Source organism: Bubalus bubalis, chromosome 5 (assembly GCF_019923935.1).
Source record: "Bubalus bubalis isolate 160015118507 breed Murrah chromosome 5, NDDB_SH_1, whole genome shotgun sequence".
In the NCBI taxonomy this organism is placed as follows: domain Eukaryota; kingdom Metazoa; phylum Chordata; class Mammalia; order Artiodactyla; family Bovidae; genus Bubalus; species Bubalus bubalis.
In genome coordinates this window covers 90,908,767-90,923,807 of record NC_059161.1, presented here as the reverse complement: position 1 = coordinate 90,923,807, position 15,041 = coordinate 90,908,767, and the positions used below count along the sequence as shown (strand labels likewise).

Sequence of the window (15,041 nt, the reverse complement as noted above, 5' to 3'; positions counted from 1 at the left end):
AGAGACCCAAGAGGTCATAGGATGTAAGGGGACAGTTAAGTGCATTTCATGCCAAGATGGGAAGGAAAGAAGAGACCCAGTGGAAGCACCCGTGCTTCCTGCCACTGAGCACTCTGATGGGAGTGGTGGTCACATGCGCTCACTGAGTTGTGCCATAGATGAGGTTGAACCTGGACACACCAGAGAGTTAGTCAGCAGTTCCAGTCTCGCAGAAAGTGTCAACAGAGCAAAACTTGAAGAAAACCTCTCAGCCAGAAGTGCTAGAAGGTGGACTCCTTGTGGAGAAGAACATGATAGGGGCTGAACTGAGACAGAATGAAAATTTCCAAGTTGTTGGCAAGTTTCCTGCCAAAAAGTCCCAGGAAAGTGGAACAAGGGCATCCCGAGTACATAGTCACTTGGGGGAAAAAAAAAGAATATCAGTGGAGGTGGCTGAAGCGAACAGGATTTGCATTCTGAAGTCCCTGAGGAACTCTTCTCACCCATGTGCAGGTTTTAAATCAAGCATACATTAATTACCATTTAAACATCATAATAGGACTTTCCTGGTGGCTCAGATGGTAAAGCGTCTGCCTACAATGAGGGAGACCCGGATTCAATCCCTAGGTCGGGAAGATCTCCTGGAGAAGGAAATGGCAACCCACTCCAGTACTCCTGCCTGAAAATTTCCATGGACAGAGGAACCTGGTAGGCTACAGTCCATGGAGTCTCAAAGAGTCAGACATGACTGAGCGACTTCACTTTCACTTTCAAACATCATAATATAACTTTGTTGTAAGTAGCTCTGTCCTAGAGAAGTGTTACATGTGCCACCCTAGAAATAGTCATGAACAAAATTAATTCAGAATATTCATGAAATCTCACATGGATATTTATCCTGTTGAATTGTATAATTTACATGATAACTCAAAATGCTGTAATAATAACTTTTATTTCTGATACAGCATTTAAAGCAGAATAATAATGTTTCTTACCTTATACCTGTAGTCATTAATATTCTGATAAATGGATATATAGCACATGACATGTTTTTTAATTAGCTTATATTTTTCAAATTGAAACAGATTTCAGTGTTGATTTACTTTGTTTAATGCAATAGATTTCCAGTTTTGAGTTCTAATTAATAAATTTTCATAATATTTTTAAAGTACTGATTATGTTTTATAGTATTTTCAATTATTCTGATTTTGAAATAATTATGAAATATATGTAGGTCAGATTTGACAGCATTCTCTCAAGAAAAGTAACACCAGGTGTAACACCTCAGGAAAAGTAAAACATATTTCAGAGACTATTTCCTGGATTATATAAGGAAATACAAACTCCCACTTACCTTTTCTAAAAAAATCATTTTAGTTTATTTTCATTGACAATTGGAAAAACTGAATGAAATACTTGGCAATTTTTTTAAATAAAGGAAGGTATTCATCTAACTTTAAGGCCTGGTCCACTAACCCAACTGGCAGTTTTAGGCTTCAAGTCCATTAACATCATTTGAAGCTACCATGTGATACTAGGCCTTATAGGAAGATACCCCTTAAGATTTTCTGAAATATAATCTGTAAAAGTAAAAAATTTAAGGTCATACTATGGAGAACTTGGTTGGTGGGTTCAAAATTAAATAATCTTTTCTTTAGCAATGAAAGGGGATCATAGCGAGAAATCCATACTTATGAGTCTCATGCACTAAGTGATTGATTTTGTCATTTTTAATGGATGCCCAATCAATGTGAGATACTAAAAGATATAGCTCAAATTAACTCATGTTATGCTTAAATGCAGAATGAAAAGGGAGCTAATGAATTAATGTGTTTTAATTAGTTTTTTCTAAAAATAATAGTAATTTCTATTCAAATAACCAATGATGATAAAACTGAAATACATTGTTCGGGACTGATAGAATAACAGAAAATGGGCTTGAAATGTTTAGCTACTTTCTGTAAACCCATAAGAGAATTGCCTATTGATTTTATTCCACTCCCACTTTTGTTGCTATTTCTCATACTACAAATACTTAATTTGCTTCTTAACACAACAGAAGCATTTCAATATTAAATATTGTGTTTGTTTGTTTCAAATCAGAATCTAAAGAATTTTTCCTTTAAAAAATCACTAAAATGCAGAATATTAGAATTCTCCAATCAGAAACAATATGTCAAGCCACAGTAAAGCTGATTGGCTTCCTCAAGCATAGAAGACATGGTCTTTAAATGAAAAGCTAATTAACACACTCAGAAAGACTACCCTGATATGTTAAAATGATGTTTGAGCTACAATACTACTACAGATATTTTAATATTGAGCTATAAATAGATGCAAAAGCAAATCCTGCAGTAAAAAGCACAGGCACATTCTCCTTTCATTTGTACAAACACACAATATCACTTTAAGAAGTTGAAAACCAATAAAGACAGGACCCTCAGACCCTCGTGGGGAACAAAATGCCCAGCAAAGTAAATTATACTGATCATTTTATCTCATGAACTGGCAGCACCAACCAGAGCTGTTTAATCACAGGACCAGAATAAGAATAGAAAAATGCTGCACACGACAACAGCCCTGCTTCCTATCCTACCTTTGTGGTGACAATGCACAGGCAATCCATCCTGGACCCCTACACAGGACTCAGAGCATGGGAATCACACCAGCAACCAGCAAAGGTGAGAAAAGCCTTTCGGTAAAGAGCACACAGAAAGAAGCAGAGCCTGGATTCTGCACAGACGGCTTTTCCAAGGGGGCCCCTCATGGGAAACTCGAGCCCTCCTCCATAGAGCTCAAGGCATGCAGGATTCTCCTAGGCACCGGAAAATCCCCTAGAAATCAGCTCCGGCAAAACTTCCCGACGGCTTTCGGGGCTCCGCGGCTGCATGGTCCTTTAGTGGATTCCGTGATCGGAACAAGGCTCCCGGAGCGCCTCGCACAGTTCTAGCGTGGAGAGGAGTGTTACACCAAGCACCAGAGAATCACATTTCAGCTCTCGTTCCCGTTTCTGAATTCTGATCTGCGCCTTCAGTCTACCCATAAGAGCTCCTCTGCCCAAGTCCCCCCTTAGCTGCCTTCCTCTTTGCTGCTAACAACTCTGAGTAAGCACAACACAAAAAACTCCGCGGCCCATCTATCAGAGGGCTGGCTTTCTGCTGCCAGAACAGCGGCTTTGGGTAATAAAAAGCTATTTATTATGAGCATGATTCCCGGCAGTCTAAATGACTCGAAAGATGACTGAAAAGCGAAGGTGCGTGCGGCGCTGCATGCATCACATCTCAACTCACTTGCAATTACAAGGGCAACAGCTTACAAATGACTAACAGCTGGAAAAGGTACCGATTTTAAAAACTGAGGGTTTGAAGGCTTCACTTAGAAAATGTCAGCTTTCTTCTTTTATTTGTGTACCCATATGTGCCTTCTCTGACATATGAGCATACACAAACAATCTGAATATCTCGAAAAATAAGTATATTAGAAAATCGAGGTGGGAGGAGGTTTCAAAGCGTTTACAGAAGTTCCACAATCTGAGAGACAAAAAATGAGTTTTCCAAAACTTTTCCCTCTTCACTAGCTGCCTGCAGGCACTTATTATGTGGGCAGAGCTGTGTGTTCCCTTCTGCGGGTTTTAACAGCAAACGATTAACCCTCCCCCTTCTCCCCAAATCCCTCCCTTTCTTCCAGTGAAACTGCTGCAGAGATTGCCTCTGAGGCGCTTGACAAGCATCACTCTGGATAATAATATACTTTTTTTTTTTTTTTTCCATTCTCAGACACAGAGGCAGAGACAGACTTGAAGCAGAAAGAAACAGGGTAGAAAGAGAATAGGGGGCGGGAATAAGAGAGAAGTGAGTGACAGAATGGAAAGCACGGACTGACCAATAAACATGGAAAATCAGTTTTCCCTCTCACTGAGGGGAAAAAAAGTCAAAGGGCCCATGAATGACAACAAGAGAAAATGTCTTGGGACCCCCGTATGTTAGGATCGCTTCTTTAAATAGCAGTAGAACCATTCCCAACCCTCCCAATCCCTCTTACTTTTTTATAAAAAGTGTATTTCCTACAATAAATAATTTGAAAATGTGTGAACATGTAAGACTCTTCTACCTTTCATGAATTTTTCAGGTTCTCATCTCAATAGTCTCCTGATTGCTAAACAGATGAATGTCTCAGAAACTGACATGCCATTATCTTACCAAAATGAGAGCACTGTTTCTAAAGAATTCAAAATTTTTAAATTTATAGCAAATCGACTATGCGTTCAGAGAAGAAAAATGGCACAAAATTATCTATGATCAAAAGACAATTTCCTCTGAACTGTTACCCTACTGGTGTAATAAACTTTAGATAATTTTCAAGTTAAACAACACAAATAAAACCCATGTTCTAGTCCATTCAATTAGATAACTGTCTTATAGGGTTCGTTTATATAGAAATACTAAAAAAGCACCATGTTACCTATTCACCTCATTTATTACATCACCATGATGCTTAATTTAATTCAATACTTTCTAAGCTTGTCTCAGAGTATGTATAATGTCACGACCTTGAGCATTTCCAAGTATCAAAGTGCTTCCCTGATATAACCAAACCATCTAATATGCAGTTGATACTGATTATCAATTCACCTTCAAACTAATCAGGCTTTATGTTCCTATTGCACTTTAAATTTGCAAAGCACTTATGACCTTCTCTGGTGAGAATGTCCAGCTTGAAGGCTTAAATGACTTCCCAAGGACAGGTACCTAGTAACTTACTGAAAGTCCAGGGCTTTGTAAGTCATGATCAGAACAGAGACTGTTGAAGATTAGAAAGACAGAGAAAGTAAATTGAGTAGCTGAGGAAGATAGATATTTTACAAGATATCCTTGGAAGAAAGGTACCTTAAGAACTATATTCCATTTTCTTTTAATAGAGAAACTGCTTCCCTAGTGGCTCAGACGGTAGAGAATCCGCCAGCAATGTGGGAAAGCTGGGTTCGATCCCTACATTGGGAAGATCCCCCAGAGAAGGGAACAGCTACTCACTCCGGTATTCTAGCCTGGAGAATTCCATGGACAGAGGAGCCAAAGCAGGCTATAGTCCATGGGGCCGCAAAGAGTCAGACATGACTGAGCGACTTTCACTTCACATATAGTACAGAAAGCTTAAGAAATGGGCAAACTGGCACAGGAAGCCTGACTATTCTTTTGACCCTGGCTAATCATAAATGAAAACACTTTGTAAACTATAAAGACCTGCAGAAAAGAAAGGCAATTCATCCAGCATAGCTCCTGACATACCATATAAACTTCCTAAGTCATTCCTCCAACACACGTTTGTTTGATGAGGACTCACTATATGATTTTCTTTTTATTAATGTCTGTATCACCTACTAGACCATGAGCTCCTGAGGCTTGTTTCTATATTCCCTTTCCCACAGTATGCCCTCATATGGGGACACCAGGGTGAGCACAACCCAGCAGAATCCTTGCCCTCAAATAATTTAGCAACTAAAGTACAGTACGGCAAGCACTTTGGCTATTTGAGAACCACAAGTACAAATATTCAACCCAGAGTGAAGGAGTCAGAAAAGGCTTTCTAGAGAAGAAACTTTGAGCTGAGTTAAGAAGGACCCACAGGAGTTAGCTAGAAGTTGTGAAGAAGAAGAATTCTCTGTACTCTATTATATTTAAATGGAAGTGAATCAATAATATCGTTCATCTTTCTGCAATCAGCTTACATGAACACATATCCAAATGGTTTTCATTAAATAAAAGTACTTTAAAGCAGACATTTCACAAATTGAACATGCAATCTCTGCTGGGAGAAAAAAAAAGAGCAGCATATATATATTTTTTTCTTTTTAAATTAATTTTTATTGGCGTATAATTGCTTTACAATGTTGTGTTAGTTTCTATTGTGCAGCAAAACGAACCAGCCATACATATACATACATCTGCTCCCTTTTGGACTTCCTTCTCATTCAGGCCACCACAGCGAGATTAAGCAGCATGCCCTCTGCTATGCAGTGTGTTCTCATTAGTTATCTCTTTTACACAGTGTCAATGGTATATATGTATCCATCTCAGTCTCCCAATTCTCCTACCCTGCTTGAACTTTTGTTCTTAAAAAAGTACAAATGTGCTATAAAAGCATATAGAATATATATGTTCTGTAATCATTAGGTTGCACTTACCACAGGTGATTAATTGGATAATGTCTGTATGTTTAAACAAAATTAAGTAGGTAACATTTTAAAGTGTAATTCTACTTATGCTGCAGTTTTCTATTTTGTGTATACCTGCCTTCAATTGATTTTTCTCAGATATAAAGATGATAGAAGATAATTTACTCCACCTCAAGGGAAACATTCCTTTATTTTTAAAATTAACAAGGCATCAACTTGAAGCACTTTTTTTTTTTTTTTTTTACCTGATACACAGCTCCATTGGTCCCATGATTTCACAAGCAGTGTTTGGCAAGATATAAAGTCATAGCCTGCAAACTGCTTTACTTGATATTCTTTAAGGTTAAGGTTCCTGGTTAGCAAGCCAGGAACATATTGATTTTTAGTAAAACTTACCACTGGAAGTCTAATACCAGAAAATTACTATTATAAATTACCTGCACTAAGTCTATACTTTAGCCAAGTAAATGCATTACTTTTATTTTGTTTGTTTCCAACAGGGAAAAAATACCTTGTAGCAAAACATATTCTGTATTTATTCTCCTAGAATCTAACTTCTCCAAGTATAGATATAATGTATATCTCTGGCACCTAACATGGTACCTGCACTTAAGAGATACAAAATAAATATTTAGGGGCGAATCAATGATCAATGATCACAGCTTCAGTTTGCTCCAGTTATATCATATATATATATATATATATATATATAAGCTTATATGGGTGTGTGTATATATATATATATATAGGCTTCCCTACTGGCTCAGCGGTAAAGAATCTGGCTGCAATGCAGGAGATACAGATTCAATCCCTGGGTCAGGAAGATCCCCTGGAGGAGAACATGGCAAACCAGTGAAGTATTCTTGCCTGGAAAATACCATGGACAGAGGAACCTGGCAGTCCATGGGTTGCAAAGAGTCGAATACAAGTGAAGTGACTGAACAGTATATACATACATACATACATATATATATATATATAATATACACATATATATACATACATGAAATAAAAATATATAATAGATAATAAAATAAATATACATATATATTTAAGGAACAATTAGATTAGTGCATGTAGCTGAAGATATATGCAACTACAAATATATTTTTTGGTAAATCCAGTCTGATGCAAGAATATTGGTTTGGAACAATCCATTTATAAAGCAAAGGGGCAATTTCTGGCTAAAGCTGCAACAGCCACAGCATGCTGCTGAAACTAGGCAATTGCCTTTGTGATAGAAAAACAATAATAAATAAAAGTATTTTATTGCTAATAGCAATAATTTATCAAGTGGCTATTATCTGAAGTACTGTGGCAGATACATTATGCATATTATCTCTGATGGTCAGAGCACCCTGCAGAAAGGAAATACAATTCTCATTTCATAGATGAAGAAACTGAAGCTCTCTGAGATTATACAATTTTCCCTAAATGACACAGCACCTACATGACTCCAACTTGAAGTACAAAGTCTTTGTGCTTTCCAGTTCATCATACCTCAAATCCTGAGGCAGTTTCTGCCTCTCAGGATCCAACTTTAGAGTATGGCACAGACAGAGCCAAAAGTCCATCTCTAGCCAAAGGTTTGCTGACAAAGGTCCATCTAGTCAAAGCTATGGTTTTTCCAGTAGTCATGTATGGATGTGAGAGTTGGAACATAAAGAAGGCTGAACGCTGAAGAATAGATGCTTTCAAATCGTAGTGCTGGAGAAGACTCTTGAGAGTCCCTTGGACTGCAAGGAGATCAAACCAGTCAACCTTAGAGGAAATCAACCCTGAATATTCATCAGAAGGGCTGAAACTAAAGCTCCAATACTTTGGTCACCTAATGCAAAGAGCCAACTCATTGGAAAAGACATTGATGCTGGGAAAGACTGAAGGCGAAAGAAGAAGGGGGATCTCTCAGGGATCCATCTTTCAGGGAATGAGATGGTGAGCTAGCACCACCAGCTCCGTGGACATGAACTTGAGCAAACTCCAAGAGATAGTGAAGGACAGAGGAGTCTGGTGTGCTATAGTCCATGGGGTGGCAAAGAGTCAGACACAACTCAGTGACCGTACAATAACAACAAGACAAAGGTAGCCTGGACTCCATGTTGACTAATTACAAACAACTTGCTGCTGCTGCTGCTGCTAAGTCGCTTCAGTCGTATCCGACTCTGTGTGACCCCATAGACGGCAGCCCACCAGGCTCTCCGTCCCTGGGATTCTCCAGGCAAGAACACTGGAGTGGGTTGCCATTTCCTTCTCCAATGCATGAAAGTGAAAAGTGAAAGTGAAGTCGCTTAGTCGTGTCCGACTCCTAGTGACCCCATGGACTGCAGCCTACCAGGCCCCTCCATCCATGGGATTCTCCAGGCAAGAGTACTGGAGTGGGGTGCCATTGCCTTCTCCAAACAACTTGCAATCCTCCTAAAAAGACAAGTATGTCTCAGGGCTGCTATACTAAGGCTTACATAGCTTATAAGGTCTTTGGGAGCTATCTGGAAGGAAAGGATTTCCCAAAAGCAAGATAATCTCTAAGAAAAATAACTGAAAAAAAAAATCTACCCCTGTAGACTCTCATCCCACCCTCTCTTTCCCCCATTTGCCCAAGACAGCAGGCACACAAATGACATCTGCAAAGCTTGTTAACTTAGCAAAATAAATAGACTGCAGGCGGGTCATGGCAACACGCCTGCCCTCATTTCCAAAATCTCCAGAGGCAAATAGGAAATTAGAATCAACTGGAAAAGGATTGTTTTCCAAAGAATTCCCATGATGAAAAAATATCTGGATAGTACTGGATCCTGAAATTGAGTCACAGAAGGCAGGAGTCTCTGTATTCTACATATGTAAAATGTGTGTGATTTTTTGGTAAGAGAAACATAAAAGCTAAATAAGAAAAATTTTGAGTGAATCAGAAATCAAGAAATGTTCATTTTTTCACCTACTTTCTAACATTTTTTCATTGAATAGACGAGAACTATACATCATTTTTGCTTAAATAAATGAATTGGAAGGTAGCTAATTGATAACCATGTAACCCCCTTCACGATAGTCACCAAAATCCTAAACACCTTTGGAATTTAGATACTTATGTATAGTAAACTATAAATCATGAAGTAATCCTATAAAAATTGTTCCCGTAACAAATCAGCTTATATAAAATTTGTTGAATATCATGTATATTCCTTATGAGACAATTTTTCCCACAATATCTAATGTTATGAGTTGAACAGGGTACAGAAATTCAAACAGTTGTGCACAGGCCACAAATCAAAAAAGCTACGTGGTTTGAAATTCAATTTTGCTTTCCAATTAATATAAATAACCTCAGTGCAACTGCTAAATGCCCTTCCACACTCCACCTCCCTACAGTCCATTACACTGGCCTGCTATCTCTTCCTCAAATATGCATCTCACTCTCATTCTTCCTCAGGGCCTTGAATTTGTTGTTCCCTTTGCCAGAAACCCCCTTCCCCTGGATCTTCACATGGCTGGCTCCTTCTCATACAGGTATCTGCTTAGATTTACCACTCTAGTAAAGCCTTCTTCACCTAAATTCCTTAAATTAGATTCCCTTCCATCATTCTCCATTAAATAATCCTATTTATTTCCTTCTTAGAAATTACCACAGTCTGAAATTACATCCTTTACTCTTTTATTATTTGAAATTTATTCCTAAGAACAAAAAGTTTGTCTGTTTTGTCCATGACTGCATCATCAGTGTTTAGAATAGTGCCCAACACACAGTAGATTCTAAATGTAGATTTTCTGAATGAATGAATACAATGATCCTATTGTAAAAAAAATTTAACTATTTTTTAAAAAAATACTTATAGTCAGGAGTCAACATAAAACTGCAATCTATTGCTTTTAATATAGCTTGTTTTCTAAAAAAGTGATTTACACCAACCACAGTATAAATATATATATAATATAGTTTTCAGATTCAGCATTAACTTCTTATTAAGCGGGCTGTGACTAGACACACTCATGTACCTATTATCATTAAGTATTTACAGCCAACGAATTAAGTTTAATTTTGCAGGTAATGGACCTAAGGCTTAGAAAATTGACTTGCCCAAATTTAGATACGTGCTGGGTTGGTAAACTAGTGCATGGTAGGTACTCCCTTGACTGAGTGGATAAGCCAGGATGTGAACCTTGATCATTTAACTCCAAGTCCCATCTTACTATAGTTTCAATGGTGACCTATTGCACTTTCAAAATCTCTGAACTATGAGCCAGACAGTAAATACCATAAATTCCAAGTATACCTCTGTGTTTTTTATCTAAATAGAGTACACTTCACTGTTTCCAAACATGTAAAACCCAGGCTCCTAAACACAGATACATCAAATGATCAGAATCTCATTTCTGTAGTCTTGTGGACTGACTAGCCAAAAACAGTTTTATGCCTATATCACTGTTAGTGACCCCCAAAAAAAAAAAGCCAACAACAAATAAACAACAAAAACAAAAAACCCTGATCTGAAATGCTGGTACAGAAGTCCAGTCATTAATCTTTAAAAGGCAGAACACTGACTCTGAGGCACTACAAAATGTTCAAAGACAAAGCACAATATCTTCATCAACCTGGAAATGAGGACTAATTACACTGCATGCTTTAAATTGGTACACAAAATCAGCCAGACTTAACCACACTATTCCATTAAATAAATAAATTTAAAACTTCCCCATTAATTGTAGATACTTAAAAAATTTGCCTCTTAACTTTCACTAGCACTGGAAAATAGAAAATACAATTGATGCTAAAATAGCTTGAACATCATATCAAACCAGTCAATCCTAAAGGAAATCAAACCTGAATATTCATTGGAAGAACTGACACTGAAGCTGAAGTTGCAATACTCTTGACTACCTGATGCAAAGTGCCAATTCACTGGAAAAGCCCCTGATGTTGGGAAAGACTGAGGGCAGGAGGTAAAGGAGGCAACAGAGGATGAGACGGCTGGATGGCATCATCAACTCAATGAACATGAGTTTGAACAAACTCCAGGAGATGGTGAAGGACAGGGAACCCTGGCGTGCTGCAATCCATGGGGTCACAAAGAATCAGACATGACTAAGCAACTGAAAAATGACAATAGTGAGTTTAATAAGAATAACCACACAATAGTTAAACATGCCAAGATGGAATGAATTACTTTGGGAAATAAATATCCTAGATATATAACCGAAGATGTTCCAGCAGATGATAGATTCTCTTTTAGCAGAGCAGCAGTACACAAGATTTTTTGTCGTTGTTGTTCAGCCACTCAAATATGTCTAACTCATTGGGATCCCATGGACTGCAGCATGCCAGGCTTCCCTGTCCTTCACCATCTCCCAGAACTTGCTCAAACTCATGTCCATTGAGTTGGTGAAGCCATGCAACCATCTCATCCTCTGTCATCCCCTTCTCTTCCTGCCTTCAATCTTTCTCAGCATCAGGGTCTTTTCTACTGAGTTGGCTTTTTGCATCAGATGGCCAAAATATTGAAGCTTCAGCTTCAGCATCAGTCCTTCCAATGAATACTCAGGACTGATTTCCTTTAGGATTGATCTCCTTATAGTCCAAGGGATTCTCAAGAGTCTTCTCCAATACTATAGTTCAAAAGCATCAATTCTTCAGCATTCAGTCCTCTTTATGGTCCAACTCTTACATCCATACATGACTACTGGAAAAACCATAGCTTTGACTATATGAACCTTTGTTGGCAAAGTAATGTCTCTGCTTTTTAATATGCTGTCTAGTTTTGTTCCTGGAGAAGGAAATATCAACCTACTCCAGTACTCTTGCCTGGAAAATCCTGTGGATGGAGGAACCTGGTAGGCTACAGTCCATGGGGGTCACAAAGAGTCAGACACAACTGAGAGACTATACTTGTCTTCCAAGAAGTAAGCATCTTTTAATTTCATGGCTGCACTCATCATCTGCAGTGATTTTGCAGCCCAAGAAAATAAAGTCTGTCACTGTTTCCATTGTTTCCCCATCTATTTGCCATGAAATGATAGGGCTGTATGCCATGATCTTCATGTTTTGAATGCTGAGTTTTAAGCCAGCTTTTTCACTCTCTTCTTTCATCTTCATTAAGAGGCTCTTTAGTTCCTCTTCACTTTCTGCCATGAGGGTAATGTCATCTGCATAACTATACAAGATTTAAAACTGAGGAAAGTCACTGCCCTGGATTACCACCAAAATTTGAATTCTCTCATTCTGTGGTATTCTTTTTTTTTTTTTTTAATTATGAAAGTATGATAACACACTTACAGGAGACTTGGAAAATATAAAACAAAGTTACATATAGTTCCACTATGTGTGCATGTGTGTGCTTAGTTGCTCAATCGTGTCCAGGCTTTTTTCGACCTCATAGACTGTTAGCCACCAGGCTCTTCTGCCCATGGATTTTCCAGGCAAGAATACAGGAGTGGGTAGCCATTTCCTCTTCCAGGGGATCTTCCTGACCCAGGGATCGAACCCAGGTCTCCAGTCTTGCAGTTGGATTACTTGTTGTCTAACTCACCAGGAAAGCCCACTACATATTATTTTTAAGTCGATAAATTCAGATTTTTAGTTAGAATTTCAATAACAAATCCTCAAAAATTAATAGAAAAATAGAAGGATATCAGTTCAGTTCAGTCACTCAGTCGTGTCCAACTCTTTGCGACCCCATGAATCGCAGCACACCAGGCCTCCCTGTCTATCACCAACTCCCGGAGTTCACCCAGACTCACGTCCATCGAGTCAGTGATGCCATCCAGCCATCTCATCCTCTGTCGTCCCCTTCTCCTCCTGCCCCCAATCCCTCCCAGCATCACAGTCTTTTCCAATGAGTCAACTCTTCGCATGAGGTGACTAAAGTACTGGAGTTTCAGCTTTAGCATCATTCCTTCCAAAGAAATCCCAGGGCTGATCTCCTTCAGAATGGACTGGTTGGATCTCCTTGCAGTCCAAGGGACTCTCAAGAGCCTTCTCCAACACCACAGTTCAAAAGCATCAATTCTTCAGCGCTCAGCTTTCTTCACAGTCCAACTCTCACATCCATACATGACCACAGGAAAAACCATAGCCTTGACTAGACAGACCTCTGTTGGCAAAGTAATATCTCTGCTTTTCAATATGCTATCTAGGTTGTACAGTAGACCTTAAAAGCACTATGAACCAATTCAACATAATTAAGATTTATAAAATTTTCACACATCACCAGGATACAAATTCTATTCAAGTTCCCATAGACTATAAATCAGGAGTCATTGAAACATATCCAGGGACATATAACAAGGTGTAATAATTTCATTGTCTAAAGGTACTGAAAACATACAGAGTCTGTTCTCTTATCACAGTGGAATTATGTTAGAAATCAATATTAAAAGATATTTGAAAATAACCCCCAAAAATGTTTTCAAGTGCAATGTGACATTTACCAAGAGAGATATTTGACTTAGCCATTGAAAGCTTCAGTAAAGTTAGAAGCCTGAAAAAATAGACAGAGGGTAATTGCAGAGAAAAAAAGCATTTAAATGAGAAATTAACATCAAAATGAAATATTAATATCAAAGATACTTTAAAAATTCCATGTATTTGGAGATTAAATGTCCATTTAAAAATGATGGGTGCATCCAAGAAGCTATAATGAGGAAAATTAGAAAATATTTGTAACAGAATAAAAATGAAAAGAGAAAATAGCAAAATTTGTTGCATTCAGCTGAAATTGCTCAATGCAACTGAATATAACGTGGAATCTTGAATAAGGTATGAAAACAAATAATGGACACTAGCATAAAATGTGAAATGTGAACTAAATCTGCACTTTAGTTAATACTGTATCACATGCTAATTTCCTGATTTTTGTTTACCACATAGTATTTATTTCTTTATATTCTCAGAATTGGATTAGAAGTTTCAAGCTTCATTTAAAAAAAAATTACTGAATAGAATGCTAGATTTCTAATTTATATTCACTCAAAACTTGGATATAGTTCCAATTATGCTGGCATCTAGTATTACTAGTATTACTGCTAAAAGTCTAGAAAGCTTATTATTTCTGTGGTGTTTTTCACCTTAGCCTTCTAGGAAGATTAACTGAAAACCATCATTTTAAAAATAAGGATAATAGAAAGCATCTAATGTACATGAAAAGTGTTCTCATTTCTGAAAACAACCATCAGAAACCTTCTTTCCCATGGCAGAGTGGCATCAAGAAAAAGAAGTTTCCTTATAAATATGGGCAAGGACAGAAAACAGAGAAACATAGCTGAATTACAAAATTATTCTTAATAGGATGGCATGGATTTTCAAAAAAGTACATTAACACTTACATTTTAGTCTAAAAAAATAAGGGCAATGTTGAGATTCTCTAAAATTTATAACTTCCTTATTCTATCGAAGTGTTATTGTAACTTGAAAGGACCCATATATTATTTAGTCTAAGTCCTTCTCAGGAAACTGAGGCATAGATTGGCCAAGTGATTTTCCCAACTTTCAACTGCATGTTATCTGCATCCAGCAGATATATATAATAATCACAACTATTCTTTTGTCAGACAGATTTTTTTCTTAAGATGGTTAACAAGTTCTCACTGATACTTATTTTAATTCAACCAGAACTTAGTTTAAGCAGTAAAAAGTAGAAATCTGCAAGAAGGAGCTTCTTTTCATCAAGTGGCTTCCGGTGGGGGGTGGGGGTGGGGACTAAACTTTTCAGACTCTTTGTTTTATAATACAGGCAAGAATCCAAGCAAACCCTAAGAACTATTTCTAATAGAGCCCAATAAAAGAAATATAAGACTAACAGTTCATTGCAATAGAATGAAAATTATTTATCAGGCGGTACTAAACCCATTAATAATCATGATTTCATTAAAATCTCTTAAGTACCCTGTAAGATAAAGAAACTAA

General features: G+C 37.6%; 1 protein-coding gene across 17 annotated transcripts in view; it reads right to left on the bottom strand.

Moving 5' to 3' along the window:
• DLG2 (discs large MAGUK scaffold protein 2) overlaps positions 1–15,041 on the bottom strand; it is a 2,352,634-nt gene that overhangs the window by 1,855,224 nt on the left and 482,369 nt on the right. Inside the window, exon 1 of one of the 17 annotated variants that reach the window (XM_045165942.1) lies at positions 2,576–3,608. The exons of the other annotated variants lie outside the window; for them this stretch is intronic. Within the exon in view, the coding sequence (XP_045021877.1) occupies positions 2,576–2,605 (30 nt within the window). The 5' untranslated portion in view covers positions 2,606–3,608. Of the gene's footprint in view, positions 1–2,575; positions 3,609–15,041 lie in introns of those variants that run through there. 17 annotated transcript variants of the gene reach the window in all.